Source organism: Lagenorhynchus albirostris, chromosome 13, assembly GCF_949774975.1.
Source record: "Lagenorhynchus albirostris chromosome 13, mLagAlb1.1, whole genome shotgun sequence".
Classification (NCBI taxonomy): domain Eukaryota; kingdom Metazoa; phylum Chordata; class Mammalia; order Artiodactyla; family Delphinidae; genus Lagenorhynchus; species Lagenorhynchus albirostris.
The window spans coordinates 74,593,338-74,611,679 of NC_083107.1; the positions used below are offsets into that span (position 1 = coordinate 74,593,338).

The following is an 18,342-nucleotide window of genomic DNA, read 5'->3' on the forward strand; positions in this document are numbered from 1 at the left end:
TAAAAAAACCATTTTTAGTAATAAGTCTCTTGTGTTTTACAGCTTGATTTCTCTTTTTCTAGTTCTCTGGAATCATAGCAAACAGGTTCACATTTCTTTATTATCTAGTATTGCTCTAGGTCGCAGAGCTAGACAATTTCCAGTCTAAATTGGAGATTTAGATAAGGAGATTGGAGTTGGAACCTCAGCTCTGCCATAAGACTTCTGAATGTCTTTCAGCAAGTTGCTGAGTATATCTGGGTTTTAGTTCAGTCTTTTGTAAAATGAAGGGTTGAACTAAATTACATTTTGGATTCCTTACAGCATTGCTTCTCAAGCTTTATCAGGCATAAGAATCATCTGAAGAGTTTGTTGAAACAGATTTCTGGACCCAAGCCCCAGAGTAGATCTGGAATTCGGTCTGAGAATTTGCATTTCTAGTGATGCTGGTGTTGCTGAATCTCAGACCGCACTTTGAGTAACACTGCTCTACAGCTTTGAAGTGGTAGTTATAAATATTTATTGAGCACTTTCTATGTCTGGGGTGTTTAACCTTCACTATCTAATTTGACTTCACAATAATCTTGAGAGGTAGGTATTCCAGATGAGAAAACTAGGTGCTGGTGAGTCAATAACTTGCCCAAGGTCACACAGGAAATAAGTGACACAGCTAAGATTTGAAGTAATAGGAATAGAAAAGAATTTTATTTGAGCCAAACTGAGGACTATAGCTGGGGAGGCAGCCTCTCAGACAGCTCTGAGGAACTATTCCGAAGAAGATGGTTTTCAGCATGGTTTTATCTCTTGTCAGAGCAAAGAACATCAAACACGACAGGGGTACACTCCTTCAAGGAATATATTTGCTTCCTACACAGCAAGTCAGTATGGCTTCGGCACCTGGGAAGGGAGCCTTATCATCGAAGGAGTACAAGCATTGAGGTCCCAGGAAGGGAGGCATTGATCTCTGTCTCCAGAATGGACATTCTTTACTTCTGGACAATGCACACTTTTCTTTAATGGTTAAAGCACATATACAAGATATGTGTGATAGGCTAAAAAACAGACTGTTCTAATTAGCATAAAGTTTAAGCTAAATAATATGTAAGCCAGAATGACTTCCCCATACCTCAATATGTGAACATTTCTTCCATCAAAACTTAGTTTGTTTCACTTTCAAAGCCTCGTTTTTACCCACTATGTGGAGGGCTCATGGCAGCCTAAGCAAAGAGAGAATAATTGTTTTGATGTGCTAGATTAACTATACGAAATAAAAGGCAAATTTGGAAGGTAGATACTTATGTACCAATCAGAGTTTGGCTTCTGATGTTTAGTAATTTAATCTCTCAACACTTTAGTTTTCTTAACTGCATTGAAAGAAAATTTTTGTCTCTGTTATATTTCTCAAATATATGTAAGTATATGTACATATACATATTTTTTTGCCTTAAAACATGTGGGAAGTTTTAGTTACGTTAAGAAATGCATTATGTTTAATATTGAAGGCTTTTCAAGAAAAAAATTACTTCATTTCCTGTTCTGCACTTAAAATATATATATATATGTGCTTTTTAAATTGGTATTTTATTTATTTATTTATTTGGTTGCACCAGGTCTTAGTCACAGCAGGCGGGCTTCTTAGTTGTGGCTCGCAGGCTTCTTAGTTGTGGCTTGCCGGGTCCTTAGTTGCAGCATGCGGGCTCCTTAGTTCTGGCACGCAAACTCTTTGTTGCGGCATGCATGTGGGATCTAGTTCCCTGACCAGGGATCGAACCCTGGCCCCGTGCACTGGGAACACATAGTCTTATCCACCGCGCCACCAGGGAAGTCCCTGTTCTGCATTTTTGATGAAGTGTGGTTAGAATATTCTTTGCAATTAGTGAGCAAGATGGAAAATAGTTTCTTGAGAGCCTTGGAATATGGAGTAAATTATTTGTTTTGGTAGTTAATGAGTGTAAGTCATGTTGAAAGAGATAAATATGAGAAATATTGTTGGATGATTCTTAAAAGGTCAGTCTATTGTATTTAATAATAATAGTTGTGATGCAACAGATCCCTCCAGTAGCAATCACCAGATACTGCATATGCCGAGTACATTTGAAGCACTGCTTTGCATCCCCTGTGGTGGCATTCCCAGTTTTTACTCCCTTGCCTTAGAAGGAAAGGAACTAGAATCAGCATTTGCCCCAGCTTCTTCCATCAGGTTAAGATGGGGAGACAGTATCCTTCTTCTCTCACAGGCCAACTTCCACAGGTTTTGCTGGAGCCCACCTCCTCTCACCTTCTCAGGGACCTCATCACTTTTTTATCCTCTCTCTATTCTTGGAGTATCAGTCTGCTTTCTCCCTCTTTTTTCTCCCTCACCAGTGACTTTCATTTTCCAAATCTCATGGACAGCTTTTTTGGGTTCTTATCAGCATTTGACCTTTCCTTCTGTCTTGAACCATTATTTTTCAAGACAAAAGGAGAATAGAAATGTTTTAAATTATTGTTATATTTATACATATGGCTTTCCCCTCCTTTCCTTTCTGGTAAGTTCTCAGTCTCTTTACTAGATTCTCCTCTAACTGTACGAATTCCTGAGAACTTGGTTCTGGGCTGTCTTCGTTTTACTTTCTCTTTAGACTTGTTCTTTCATTCCCTTAGCTTTAAATGCCATCTCTGGGGTGACGATTCCTAAATATATCTCTGTAGCCCAGTTCTGATTTTTCAGACTTGGACATCTCCGCAAGAATCTTTCACAGGCATCTCATACTTACTTTGTTTAAAACTGAACTCTTGACCTTCTCCCATATATCTTCTTTCATTTCTCTCCATTTCAGTAAATATCTTAAATTTCACCCATTTGCTCAAGCTAGAAGCCCCTTTCTTCCCACTTAACATCACCTTCATCAACAACCCTATGCTTCTATCTCCAAAGAGTATCTGAATCCATCCTTTTCCTTTGTCCCGTGCTACCTCTCTAGTCCCAGCCACTATCAGCTCTCACCTAGACTGCTGTGAGAATCAGCCTCCCTCCCTTCATTGTTTCTTGCCTCTTTCTAGTCTATTCTTCACACTCCAGCTATTGTGATCTTAAAAAAAAAAAAGGAACCAGATCATGTTATTTCCCTGCTAAAAGTCTCTAAAGGGCTGCCAGCTTGGGCCAGAGTTGCTTGTGGTGGGGTTTGAGGGCAATGGCCCTGACTAGAAATGGCATCTCTTGCTCTTCCTGCCACTGCTGCAGAGGGTGCAGTCTACTCATCTTCATTAGAGGAGGTATCACCCTAAAGCAAACATTCGGGTCAGAGAAAAAGTGTTCCAAGACCATACAAGCCAACTGTAGCCACCTGCATAGTCCTTCAGGAACTGCAGGCAGTGGGAGTGCCTCGGCCTTCCGACGTGCCCACGTAGCGAGACGGACGCGCGAAGCTTCTTGCCTTTGTTCTAGAGATGTCCATAATCCACACCAACTCCGTACCTAAAGAATGTGCTGAAAACCCAAGCTCCAGAAATACCAGGTCAGGTGTCCATAGCTGTACCCATGGATGTGCACATAGTCACTTGTAGCCCATCACGCAGAGAAGCAAGGCAGTCAGGTGATCCTGCCAGGGAGTCTGGAGAACCCATAGCAGCTCCTTCTCAGAACCCCACCCTCTCTTCAAGTGTTACCAAAATGTCTTCCATATATTTTGATCCTGCTTGTCAAACTTACTATGCAGCACATAACAGGAATTTCTCTTGGAGTTGGGCTGCTAACAACTTTTATGGATGCAAATAAAAGCTAACAAGTTTTATGAATGCAAAATGTAAAAACAGATATTTATGAATGTCAGCCGGGTTTTCAGAGATTTAGTGTGCTTGGTTACTGGTGTTCTGAGCAGGGTCTTCTGTTCTCCTTTGTTGTATCTCTCATTCTCAGTCACTTTATGACAGTTTAATCTTTTTTTTTTTTTTTTTTTTTTTTTGCGATACTCGGGCCTCTCACTGCTGTGGCCTCTCCCGTTGCGGAGCACAGGCTCCGGACGCGCAGGCTCAGTGGCCATGGCTCACGGGCCCAGCCGCTCCGCGGCATGTGGGATCTTCCCCGACCGGGGCACGAACCCGTGTCCCCTGCATCGGCAGGCGGACTCTCAACCACTGCGCCACCAGGGAAGCCCCCAGTTTAATCTTTTTAAATCCTTTGGACTTTTTGAGCTTCTGGGGGATACTTTGGATGGTTGGAATTACTGATTTCATTCTGAAATCCCTCTTCATGGGTTTCAAATGCCTTCTTTTTTTGGTGCCTGCTTTCATCATGCCTTTTAATTCCAAGGGTTATTGGTATGTGCTTTTAGAAGCACATACCATGCCAGTTTGGTTTGTTTATTGGCCATGGGGAGTTTAATGTAACTCAGTAGAGTCTTGGGATCTTGGTGGCTTTACTCCACCTCATTGAAAACTTTTGACTTTTTTTTTTTTGGACATCAGAACTTTCAGGTAGGTTTTGCAGATGTTTTCTGCACGGTCAAGTTCTGGAGTTGCTGCCAGCAAAAGACAGTGTTCAGATGTGGATGCTGTTTGTTCACCACGTCAAGTAGAATTTCAAAAACTTACTGTCATCTGTCAGAATATATTTTGTCAAGAGTCCTGTACTTTGTGGTTTAACAAAGAGAAAACATACCCGCTATGCAGAATTGTGAATTCAGACCATATAAACAAATGGAAAGATGGAACTACTTCCTCACACTTTCAGATATGTTAGGTCCTGCAAACCCTTGGAATCACATATCACTAATTTTACTTGGTTACAGTGACTATGACTATAGGCATTAGAATGGATTTTCAGTGCTATAAGTTAAGAAGAATGTTTGTATCAAATTTTTTTAGAAGAGTAGAATAAGGCTTAAGTGTGTAGTACAATCTTTAAAAGAGTCAATGAGTGAAAGAACCCTCTGTTAAAAAAATAATGTTCAACCTAACATGTATGTCAACAACATTTATTCTATCCTAATTGTTTGACAGATGATTGTGATGTTATATATGTGTATTATTGTTAATGTTACCAAGACAGTAACTGGATAATTAGAACTAATAGTTTTAGAGGAACTCAGGTATTTTTTTTTCCCTGAGATTGTTTTCAGAATAAAGAATATTTTTCATAATTTTTTAAGATACATGTTATCTGAAAGGAGAATTTTCTTCAGCATCAAATTTTATAATTCCCACTCTCACAAATTCTTAAGATTTTCATAAATTTGTATTTTTAAATGAATGTTTTAAATGTTATATTTTACATGTAACAATCAGATTTTCTAAGTGAAGATTCATTTACTGAGATGACATTTTATATTATTGTATTCTTCTCTATAGTATGATTAGTAATCAAGGAGAATAAGTCACTTCAAATAAAAAACAGTCTTTAAAGGCTTACATTGCACTTTGGATAAAATCTAAAATTTTTATCACTTCCTGCAAAGACTTTATCATTTTTTCTGTGCCTATCACTTCTGCCTTATCTTATGCCATTCTCCACTAATTCAACCACATAGGCCTTCTTTCAGTTTGCCAAAGGCTCTATATATACTTCTACCCAGGGGCCTTTGCACTTGCTGTTTCCTAGCCTGGAATACTTTCCCCCTTACCTGGCTTGGCTTTTCCCAGTTTCTCCTTCAGTCTCAGTTTAGATATCGTTTCTTCAGAAATCCTTCCCTGGTCTTCCTTCAGTCTAAATTAATCCCCTTCTGTTACTGTCTCCTATTATGCCTTTACTTCCCCAGTTTATAATTTTATATATATGCATATATATTTTTGTGGGTGTGTGTGTATTTAATATCTGTCCCCTTAGTAGACTACAAGCTCTCTGAGGGCAGAGGGCTTTTGTTCATCATTTATTTTCAGAGTCTTCCACAGTGCATAGAAGAGTGTAGACATTCAATAAATATTTGTTGAACGAATGAATGAATATAAGATTCTGCAAAATCTAGTAAAAACTAGTTTCCAGGCTCCGGACGCACAGGCTCAGCGGCCATGGCTCACGGGCCCAGCCGCTCCGCGGCACATGGGATCTTCCCAGATCGGGGCACGAACCCGTATCCCCTGCATCAGCAGGTGGACTCTCAACCACTGCGCCACCAGGGAAGCCCCAAAGTCTTTGCTTTTTGATCCCTCTTATGCTTTAGAATTCTCAATCTATATGTCATAAATACTTCTATTTGTTATCTTTTGGCAAGGAATAAGTAGCAATAATAATTACTCATATATTCAGTATACTGAATAAGCAGTGTTCTTTTATACATTTTGCTTTATTTTGCCAGAATAACATCTTTGCAAGGGGGTAGGTGTTATTGTCCATGTTGAGAAAAACAGATCAGGATAAAGCATGCTTTAAAAAAAATCTTTCTAGGGGCTTCTCTGGTGGCGCAGTTGTTGAGAGTCCGCCTGCCAATGCAGGGGACACGGGTTCGTGCCCCGGTCTGGGAAGATCCCACATGCCACGGAGCGGCTGGGCCCGTGAGCCCTGGCTGAGCCTGCGCGTCCGGAGCCTGTGCTCCACAACGGGAGAGACCACAGCAGTGAGAGGCCCGTGTACCGAAAAAAAAAAAAAAAACTTTCTAATATTGTCCAGTAATAGGAACTCCTTTCAAAAAAAGCAAGAAATATCAAAATCTTATAATCTGTCACTTTTATATATTTTCCATAGTATTTTTTGTTTTTGTTTTTGTTCTAGATGATGCAAAATTGAGGGGTCTTGCAGCTCCTAGTAACCTTTCTATGAATCAGACTCTTGAAGGTCATAGTGGTGAGTCATGTAAATTTTTAAATCATATTTGAATAGTATTATCTTTAGGTATTTAGAAACCATCTACTTAATGCAAAAATGTCATCATTTTAAATGATGGTAATATTTAAAGTAATCATTTCTATTTAGCCATAATTAACACAGCCTAGAATCATTTAACAACTTTCACATGATTAAGTAACATCTTCAATAGTTATGAAAAAAAGTAGCTGTAATTTTAAATATTAAAAATACTGTTATCTGTCTATGGATAGGATATAATCCTTTTTTAGAGTCTGTTTTATAGTCCCAGATAAAAGTAGACTAAAGAGACCTGACAACTGAATGTACTAGATGATCCTAGACTGGATCTTGAAATGAGAAAAACAAGTATCTATAAAGGACATTATTTGGACAATTGATAAAACTTAAATGTGGACTGTGGGTTGGAGATAATATTGTATCAGTGTTAAAATTTCTAATTTGTAAAATAGTTTTGAAAGAGAATGTCCTTGTTCTTAGGAAATATACAATAAAGTATTTAAGGATTAAAAAAACTAAAAAAACACATTTGTTCCTATAACCCAGAGGTTTAAGAGCTGCTCAAGAGTGTGTTACTACTAGAATGGAAAACAAGGTGTGGTGCAGGGGGAGAGATTAGGGGACATATTAATGACAAACAAATACCACCTCCCCCCAAAAACAAGTACTTAGTATGATGTCCTTTGGGCATAATAATCTTGGGGAGTCAGGCAAATTGGGTAAAGCTTACTTACATTTGTTTCGGTCATCAGATATATGGCAGCTCTTGCAGCTGATCATAATTGGTACCTTAGCTGGCATGAAATAGGAATAAACATGAAAATTAGTATTATGCATTATTGTAGAAATGAGTGATAATAGTAACTGCATCCTATGAACATTTTTGAGTAATATTAAAGACTCTTAATTGCTGTTTGTTGCCCAGGAACAGTATTGATTGCTTTTGGTGTTTATTATAAAAATATAAATTTGAAATTAATTGTAGCTCTTTTTTAGTTTCTAAATTGTCTTATAATTTTTTAGGTTCTGTTCAAGTTGTAACATGGAATGAACAATATCAGAAGTTGACTACCAGTGATCAAAATGGTCTTATCATTGTTTGGATGTTATATAAAGGTATCTTAGGAGAGCTTATTTAATCTTTCCCAAATTGGAGTCTGGATTACAGTGTTTGAATGGGGAAATAACATCTTTGAAATAGACCCTTTTTAACTGGCAGTAGGAGTTCACAGGGGTGATATTTCTGGGTTTATGGCTTCCTACTTCTCCCTTTAACCTTACTTCTTTTGAATGGTGACCTTGCGTTAAGAAAGTGAATTATGTGACTGTTGGTTATCTTCAAACTGAACTTAGGCTCTTGGCAGAATCGTTTCTGCTTGAGATAGCTCTTTTTTTCAGGTTTCCAGTAGGATTAGTTTCTCTGTGGTCAGTGGCTGGAGTTAGTTCAGCAGATAAAAACACATTTATGAAGGTGTCAAAGGCAATAATTAATTTCCTTTAATGAGTCAGTTAACTTCCTTTTCCTTCTTGGATATAGATTTTATCTCAGCTCTGACTACTGGCTCGCAATTTGTGTCTTTTGCCCACAAGAGAGAACAAGAGAGGGATTAATTTAGGTGCATCACTATTACCAGAAAAATAACTCATAAAACATGTTCTCTTGGGGCCTGTAGCCATCATCTTTAAAAGAACAGTGTACCTTAGTTTATGTGTTTTGTTTTAAAAACATTTACGGTGTATACCTTTTAAAAATTCTTAATTAAAACATGCTGTAGTACACAAACTCATTTATTTTTAAAGTTTATGTCTGTGTATATGTGTGTAGTGAGTAGAATGTGAAAATATAGGAGATTAAACTTTGTCTTTTTCCAAAGTAGGTCTTCTCTGAGCCTCTGTCTTGATGGATAACACCCTGCTCTGACTAGTTATTCCATGTTACATGATTACTTGCTTGGCTTCAGACCAGAATTCCCTGTACCAGAATGTAGTAAAGCCTTTTAAAAAACAAAAAGAAAACAGAATAGCCCTGTGATTTGCCTCACATTTGGTTACACCTTGAGACAAGTCACATCTCACTCCAACCCCATGTACAAGAACGTTTTTGTCACTCAGCATCAGTGATGTGATATCACTAATGTGATATGAACTGTTTAAAAATTTTTTCAAGCAGTTTTAGAGCTTTTACATAATATGCTTGTATTTAATATGCCTATAATTAATCATTGGAGAGTTTGTGCATACTTATGAAGTAATTGTGGTTATTTTGTTCTTTCCTTGGTTATTATCTGAGGTGTACTCAAGTGGGAAAAGTCAGACTTTGAGAAAAATCAATTGTTTCGGCCTTCAGAAGCAAATGAAGTTTTGTTTTTTAATTGACAGAAAAGAAGGAAGAAAGAAAGAAAGCAAGAAAGAGAGAGAGAGAGAAAAAAAAAGATGGGCATTTATTGTGTTTTCTGTGATAATCTTTGAAGAAATTATTAGTCAAGGCCCAAGTTTTTTTTTCATCTTGTTCTGTTGGATTTGAAGATTTCATAGTTAAATGTCTCAGGTTGTAGAAAGCTTTGCAGTTATTTATCCCACAGTGTATTTTATGAAATGTTTCAACTCTGAAGTACAATTTATTAGATGTGAAAGTTTTGACTTGTCATTTGTTTTTCTTTGTGAAAACAGGCTCTTGGTATGAGGAGATGATCAACAATAGAAATAAATCAGTGGTTCGAAGCATGAGCTGGAATGCTGATGGACAGAAGATCTGCATTGTATACGAGGATGGGGCTGTGATAGTTGGTTCAGTGGATGGTAATGCATTTTTGCACCCAGAGCTAAGGTCAAGATTTAGCTGACATTTTTAATCTTTAGAGGTTTAAATTAATTATCATATGTTAGCATTCTGACAGAAAAATAAACATCAAAAGAGAAAATAGTTACTGTACAATTTGATGACATTTAAGAATTACTTATTTTTAAGTATATTCAAGTAAAAAATCTGTTAAAATTTTTTTTTCTACAGTAGGACTGGAAAAAAGTGAATTAATTTCTCAGAGTTATTTTAAATATGTCTACCTAATTATATGATTTATCTTTACACTTGTTAGACTGTATTGTAAATATGTAGATTTTAGTTTCAAAAAGTATATAGAGGGCTTCCCTGGTGGTGCAGTGGTTGAGAGTCCGCCTGCCGATGCAGGGGACACGGGTTCGAGACACGAGTTTGTGTCCCGGTCCGGGAAGATCCCACATGCCGCGGACCGGCTGGGCCCGTGAGCCATGGCCGCTGAGCCTGCACGTCCGGAGCCTGTGCTCCACAACGGGAGAGGCCACAACAGTGAGAGGCCCGTGTACAGCAAAAAAAAAAAAAAAAAAAAGTATATAGAGATCTATCACTTTTTAAAAATTGAGATAAAATTGACATATAACATTAGTTTCAGGTGTACAACATAATGATTCAGTATTTTTATTGTGAAATGAAATATTATTTCATTTCATATTGTGAAATGATCTAGTCTTTTTTTAATAGAACTGAGCATGTCATTGTTTGTTGTGTTTTGTAGCCTTCAAACCTATGTCTTTAAAATTCTAGTTCGTAGATAACACAGGGCCTTCTGAGAGTCTGTACCTTTGTTTTAGTGTGAAGTTCTCTCTATTAAAGAAATAATTTATTAAAAAATTTTTTTTGGTATGAAAAAATTCTGTTTCTGAGAGTCTGCAAAGTGACAGCTGTAGTTCTAGGCACTAGATACAACAAAAAAATATTCCAGATCTAGAGCGGGAGAGATGGATAAATAACCAAGCAATTACAATGCGTTGTGATAGGTACTAAGACAGGGAAAAGACAGCAACATGTAGAAGAATTATGTAACCTAGACTTAGAGGGACCAGGGAAGGCATTGTAAAGGAAATGATATCTGTGCTGAGGCATTAGCCACAAAGAAGGTTGGTGTGTAGAATGTCCTAGGCCTAAGAGATAGCATTTGAGGAGGTCCAGAGGAGTTGAACTTAGCCATGTTTTGGGATATTGAAACAATTTTGAGAATCAGTATAGTATAATGCTAAAGGAAGAAGAGCTGTATGTGATGAAATTAGAAAGATTAGCAGAAGGCAGATCATGCAGATTATAAGTTATACAGGGAGTTTGGACTTAACTCTAAGAGCATTGGGAAGCCAATGAAAGGTTTTTTTTGTTTTGTTTTTTGTCCAATGAAAGGTTTTAAGAATGGGAGCAATGTGGTCAGATTTGTTCTTTAGGAACATCTCTATGTTTGCAATATGAAGACAGGAAGATGGGGGCAGGTGTACCAGTTAGGAAATTACTATGGTAATTCAGGTGATAGATCGTGGTGGATGGTAGCCTGAACCAGGGTGATGACAAAGAAGATGGAAGTAAGTAGACATATTCTAGAGATACTTAGGTAGTAGAACAGATAGGACCTTGTTATTGATTGGGTTGGGGATGAGAGGATGGAAGTGTCTAGAGTGATATCCAGGTTCTTAGCTTTGCCACTGGATGGGTGGTGGTTGGTACCTTTCATTGAAATAAGGGATGTGGGAAAAGACTGGTTTTGAGGGGAGATTTCAGTTTTCAACATGTTGATTTTGTCATCCCATAGGACATCCAAGTACATATGTCTAGACCACAATTAGATATATACGCCTGCAGCTTAGAAATATCTGGATTGAAGGCATAATTTTGGGAATCACCAGCATAGGGATGGTAATTTAAACCATTGGAATAGATGAAAAACCCAGGGGCCATCTGTAGAGTGAGAACCAGCACATTTAATGGATGGATAGGAGAAGAGAATTCCATAAAGGATACTGAAAAGTAGAAGTCTTGGAGATGTCATAGAAACCAAGAAGGAAGGAAGAGGTGGTCAAAACAATAAAAAAGACAGGGAGGGGGTGGGAAGGAGGCTCAAGAGAGAGGGGATATATGTACACATATGGCTGATTTACTTTGTTCTACAGCAGAAACTAACACAACATTGTAAAGCAATTAGACTCCAATAAAAAAAGTAAAAACATGAAATAAAATAATTTAAGTACTTAAAAAAAAAGGAAAGAAAAAGAAAAATGCATCCATTGGATTTATCAAGAGGCCATCAGTGATCTCCACGAAGGCAGTTTCACCTTCCCCACAGTGGAGTTATGGGGCAGAAGCCAGACTGTGTTGGGTTGAGGGTTGAGTGCGAGGTGAGGGAGCAAAGATTACAGTGTGGATAACTCTTTCAAGAAGTTTGGCTGGGAAAGGAATGGTAGAAATAGGGCGGTAGTTAGAAGGGAACTTAAGGTTGAAGGAAGAGTTTTTTGTTTGTTTGTTTTTATCTGAGGTGGTAGTTTTGAAGAGGAATAGACCTGAGTATGTTTAAATGCTTATAAGAAAGGGCCTGGAGAGAAGAGTTTAAAGAGAGAGAGAAGGGGAATTCCCTGGCGGTCCAGTGGTTAGGACCGGGTGCTTTCACTGCCAGGCCTGGATTCAATCCCTGGTCGGGGAACTAAGATCCCACAAGCCGCGCTGCGAGGCCAAAAAAAAACCAAAACCAAAACCAAAAAAATACAGAGAGAGAGAGAAAATGTGAATAATCAGTAGAGGGAGATCTTTGCAAAGCTCAGAAGGGATTAGATCAGAGAATAGGTAGAGGGATTAGCTTTAGATTGGTGTCTGGTTGGGGACATACCTCTTCCTTTGTATTAGGGGGCAAAGCAGAAAGGATAAGTGTGGGTTCAGTTATGTTCTGAATGTTTGAAAGTGGGAATGGGGGATTTCTTTTTTGAAAGCTTTTATTTTCTTTCCAAAGTAAAAGATGAATTCATCTGCTATTTGGGAGTGAGGTCCTGAGTGAGAATTTAGCAGAGAAGGGAGAAAGTTGGAAACAGCTGCTATTTCAAATGCTTAGTGTGTGTTTGGCACATAGTAGGTGCTCAGTAAATATTTAATGACTGAATAAATTGAACAAATGCATGAATACTGTGAAGAATGTGAGAGCTCTTTAGGGAAACAGAGATTTCTAGAACAGTTGTTAGAGAATCATGACCTTGAACTTTTAAGGAAATAATTATGTTTTATGTTTGTTTTAGGGAATCGCATTTGGGGAAAAGACCTGAAGGGTATACAGTTATGTCACGTAGCATGGTCCGCAGATAGTAAAATCTTACTTTTTGGAATGGCAAATGGAGAAATACACATTTATGATAATCAAGGGAATTTTATAGTAAGTACATATATTCCTTACCTTTATTTACACAACTTTGTATGATTATTTTATATATCATTCATATATGTATACACATTCATTTATTATGATAGTTTGCGTAATCAAGAAAGTCTTCAATTCAGGGTTTTTTTCCCAGTTGTCTAAAAATTCATTTTATTAAAAAAAACGTTCTGGGTTGCTTCAAGGTAAATTAATGCTCTTAGTTCTGATTTCCTGGTAGCTGGGAAGGACAAGGCTTCAGTGTATTGAAGCTGAGGGATGATGGGTAGGATGATGTGCAGTTTGATCTTTGTGTCTTCAAATACCTGAAGGCAAAGGTGACATGAGATACCAAAGATATTTTTGTAGCAAGGTACTAGATTATAAAAAGGATGGAAGATTTAAACAGTAAGGGACAAAAATCAGGTCCTGGAAAGAAGGCAAAATAGAATAGGCTTAGGTAGCAGAATCTCAAGAAAAACTCTAGCTTTGTGAGATCTAGCTATGATAGATCTCTGATCTTACTTATGGGCCGGTTTTATTTTTAGTGAGGGTTAAGACGTCACATGAACCCATTCGTTGGTGGAAGTGATAGTAACCAACTTTTACATGACACTTTGCTATTTTCAGAGTAATTTTGTATACCTTTGATCATTTGAGTCTCATAAAAACTCTATGAGCTTTTTTGAGATCCTCATTTTACAAATGGGGAAAACTGAAACTCAGGTGATTTGTCCATGGTTGGTAAAGCAGTAAGTGATGGAGCTTGTATTCAAAACCAGATTTTTAAATCCTATTTTCAGTGTCTTTCCATAATACTCTGTTCATACTAATCCCTGTTTTAAAATATGCAATACTAACTAACTGATTTTATTTAGATGAAAATGAAACTGAATTGTTTGGTGAATGTCACTGGAGCAGTCAGTATCGCTGGAATTCACTGGTACCATGGCACAGAAGGCTACGTGGAGCCACACTGCCCCTGCCTTGCGATTTGTTTTGACAATGGCAGATGCCAAATAATGAGACATGAGAATGACCAAAGTATGTAATTTTTCTTTCTTTAATGTGGAGAATTAAAAAAAAATTTTTAATTATTCTTAAGATTATAAAGTTCTCTAGACTAAATATTTTACCACAGTTACTTTGTTTTTGTTGACTAGATCCTGTTTTAATTGATAGTGGCATGTATGTAGTAAGTATCCAGTGGAACCACACTGGCAGCGTGTTAGCTGTGGCAGGCTCCCAGAAGGCCATCACCCAGGACAAAGATGTAAACACCGTGCAATTTTACACTCCATTTGGTGAGGTAAATGTATTCAAGGTTTTGTCTTTCTTTCTTTCCATTTAAATATGCAGTGAATAAGGTAGGGGAAAGAAGAATGGAGGAAGGGGGTATAAACTTGTCACATTTTTTAAAACGGACATTTTAAGTAAAAATGATGAACTATCAGGTGTATGTCTTTGAATAATATCCTTATAAGCCTTCATTTTATCGTGGAATTTATTTTATAATCTTTACATTTAGAAAACCAGATGTTTCATATAAGAAATCATTAGGGAGTAGTTATTGAGAGTATTTTCTCTGTGATCTGAATATGCATCTCTTTACAGTTGATTTTTGAGTTGTTTTTAGTGTAATTTAGCTGTTTCAGATTAATCTGGGGGGGTTTTAATATGATAAATTAAATGTGCTGTCTATCCTTTTCCCAAACTTCTAATTGTTTCAATTTGTTGTGGAATAATAGATTATTTTAAGAAAATCTCTTTATAATTAATCTTAGGTGATGCTACATTAAAATATAAACATTTTTTCATAAATAACATATGGTATCCTTCTCAATAGTATTATTAATAAATTTAATTTTTGAAGAGAATTTTCTTGAAACAGCAGTGGAAAATATAAAATAGGAGAATTAACATGTTGTGCATTTTAAAAATTTAGAAAATGAGAACTTATTAGTAACTAAGCTTAATAATTTTTACCTATTTTATTTTCTTACTTTAGACTATATTCAGTCTCTTTTGAGTATCCTGTTGGTTTTTATAAATTCACCTTAGACTTCAATAATATTTATTTTTGGCTACACAAAAACCTATACCAGTTTCACTATGTTAATACTTTTTAATATATTTTAATAAATTCTGTTAGGGTAAGTAATGGTGTCAGCTGATGCTGAAAGTTACCCAGCAGAATGTGCTCTGGAGAGTATGTAGTCTCTGTACTTTGTCAACTAATAATATTTCTGGTAGATGTAAAAGCTAAGAAAAAACAAAAAGTATAGTTCTCAAGATTCCTAAATAATTAAAAATTTGAATTCTAGTTATCTCAATGTTTATAGCTTTCTTTTAAATTCATGTTCTTTATTCGTTATTTTTGTTTGTTGCCATTGGCTTATTTATCATTATATTATCTTATCAGCTTATTTTTGTTAGTTCAGTCTTATCCAAGTATAAAAACATGCAGTCAAAGGCCTATTTGCTTTATCTTGCAAATCAACTGTTATGTGTTAAATTGAAAACTGTAAGTGGTTTTTGGTATAGTTGTAATCAAAGGTATCTAGCATAGGTCCTCAGGGTATTTAGTCATAGTATTTTTTGAATGAGTGAATATATGGGGTATTTATTTTTGGATCTATGTTATTAGAAAGAACTTGGGAAGAAATTAACTAAAGATTGAAACTTAAGGAAAACCTCAGGGAAGAATTTACTTTTGGTTCTGAGGGCTGGGGTCTTCTAGTTTTCTCAGTGTGGTCTTAGCCATGGGAGGGGATGACAGAGCATGGGGTTTGTAGTCTGGCTGACCTGACTTTGGCTTTGAATTCCGTTTCTACAGTGTGGTTTCACTTAGAGAAGTTATTTAACCTCTGAGACTCAGTTAATGTATTTCCTGAAATAAAGGTAACATCTCATGGCACTGTTGTAAAAATCAAAGGAGATAACTCTGGGGACATGTCTACAGTGTTCTTTCCCCGCTGCTGCCACCGCCTGGCGTGTTTCTCAGAGTTAGAAGATGGCCTTATTCTCCTCCTAGTATGGGTTGTCAGTGCCAAGAGTGATGTTGTGAGACCCTGCTTTTTCCTTCTGGTTTTGTACAGGCAGCAGGACAGATAGAGTGGACCCTCCTAGGTTACAACTTTTTTTTTCCCCATTGGTTTCCCTGGCAAAGTGGAGTTTAATATATTAAATTTGATTTTAGAGCATAACTGCTTAAGAATGAGGGATACCAGTATAATTTATTAAAATTCTTGGGATTATACTGTTTTGTCAAATAAAACATAGATTAAAAATGTTTTCTTTCTTTGTCCACATTAAAAAAGTCTTTGTATTCATTTATTCATTTGCTAATTTAGCCATTAAATATACTGTTAGTATATGAAGAAATTCACTTGAAGGCATGATACATTTATTTACTTGATATTTTTTTGAGTACTTGTTTACCAAGGAATCTATTAAGGGATAGGGTAATAAATGTGAATATGATAAAGTTAGTGCTCTCAAGTAGCTCATTGTCTAAATTCTCCGGAACCGTAGAGGAAGGGAAGAAGGCAGGAAGTAATATTTAAGTTGTTTCTTGACGGATGAATAGGAATACTCCTGCAGGACAAGGAGTAGTAGGATGAGGGAGTCTTGGGGAAAAGGAAAGGAGGATTTCAGGCAGAAGAGATATTATATGGGCCCAAGGAATGGAGGCACAGTAATTCCCTCATGAGGAGAGCACAGTAATTCCAGCTAACTTGTAAGGTGTTGAGCCACAGAGTTTTGGGCAAGTGGGGAAAGTCACTGTATACTATTCTAGAGAATGTACTGGTGGGGAGCTATTGATTTTTAAAAATTATTAAGCATTTTTTAAAAGCAGAGTAGGACATGATTAGATATGTCTTCTAGAATGATAATCATGGCAGTAGAGTGGAGATTGAATTGGAAGGGCAGGAATGAGAAAAGAGACAAAAGGGAAAAATTGCAGTTAGGAGGCTGTCACCATAGTTCAGTCAAGAAAGAAGGCAGTTGTAGTGGAGGATAGAAAGGAGTGAAAGCAAAATGCTTGGCATCTGGTTGGCTGTTGGGGGTGGGATGGGGCCTGAACGAGAGGAAAGACTTTAAGGATTGAGTTTATTACTCCAATATTTCATTGATTCTAAGAAGCACAATTCTTTACAACTCTAAATTGGGATGCATCTTAAAATCAAAGTTGTCCTATTTTTAGCTAGCAGTGTGTTTTTCTTTCCTAAGTTGTACATAAAAATAAAGATGCGTATTTAAATCTCTGGCATCTTAGATTTGATGAAATTTGATATTGAATTCTTCGGCTATAGTTTGTAAATTTCTCCTCTCATATGTTTGCTTTACATTATAAAAATTGAAGGGAAATGATTTGAAGTTTGTAGCAACCTTTCATAAAATAATTTTTGTACCACTTTTGATCTCTGTGAAGTGATGGGTGGTATTTTATTTAATTGTGATACTTTAGGTTAAATATAATTACTTTTTTCAGCATCTGGGTACTTTGAAGATTCCTGGAAAGCAGATGTCTGCACTATCTTGGGAAGGAGGTGGACTGAAAATTGCACTAGCTGTTGATTCTTTTATATATTTTGCAAATATTCGACCCGATTATAAGGTGAGTATTAAGAGCAAATGTAAAAAAAAATGTTTTTTATGATATAATTTTGTTATAGCTGAAAGTATAATGTGTGTTTCTTGCATATATTCATAGCCACATTGTTTTATCAACCAGTTGAAAGGAGGCTTTTTTCAGTGTGAAGGCCTTAGAACTGGTAAATGTTCCTGGAATACTATATTTAATTAGTAAAATTACTCCAACAGTGTCAGGGTCTCAGCAGGAAACAGATGGCAGAAAGGAGTAATTGAAGAGAGATTGATGAAGGGTTTATTACAGAGGGATGAGCAGAGTTAAGGGGACCAGAAAGGGATGACAAAGCAAGCACCCAGAGACTAGCAACAGTGAGCAAGAGAAGGAAGTATTGTTCCTGGAACCCACCAGCTCTGTGGCTACGCAAGAGGGTACTCCATAGGGGCACAGCCACTGCTAGCTGGCTGGGCAGAGACAGCCTTGGGGAGTAAATAATTCAGCCCATCTCACCACCTGCTGGTGCCTTCTGTTGGCCAAGCCCAACTGGAAAGCAGAAGGCAAGGTAGTCCTGGTAATGGATTTCATAGAAGTCAGCCTCCAGGGCACGGAGCAGGCCAGAGAATGGCGGAGAATGGATCAGAAGGGGAAAATGAGACTAAGCAGCATAATGACTAATCAATATTTTACCTTAAATTTAGCATTTGACCCATAACAAGCTGTGAAGTATGAGACTGAGCTGGTAAACTACTAAGGATAGTTGTTGTGAGAAGACTTATGTATCTAATTTTTAAAGGTCAAGC

At 37.1% G+C, this 18,342-nt stretch overlaps 1 protein-coding gene and 1 pseudogene across 1 annotated transcript in view; both read left to right on the top strand.

Moving 5' to 3' along the window:
• Positions 1 to 18,342, top strand: part of WDR35 (WD repeat domain 35) — a 59,061-nt gene that overhangs the window by 1,627 nt on the left and 39,092 nt on the right. The window contains exons 3-9 of the mRNA XM_060168604.1: positions 6,665 to 6,736; positions 7,781 to 7,873; positions 9,428 to 9,556; positions 12,833 to 12,966; positions 13,827 to 13,992; positions 14,112 to 14,257; positions 17,444 to 17,569. Coding sequence (XP_060024587.1) covers positions 6,665 to 6,736; positions 7,781 to 7,873; positions 9,428 to 9,556; positions 12,833 to 12,966; positions 13,827 to 13,992; positions 14,112 to 14,257; positions 17,444 to 17,569 — 866 coding nt within the window. The remainder of the gene's footprint in view (positions 1 to 6,664; positions 6,737 to 7,780; positions 7,874 to 9,427; positions 9,557 to 12,832; positions 12,967 to 13,826; positions 13,993 to 14,111; positions 14,258 to 17,443; positions 17,570 to 18,342) is intronic.
• Positions 3,153 to 4,699, top strand: LOC132531885 (E3 ubiquitin-protein ligase RNFT1-like; annotated as a pseudogene).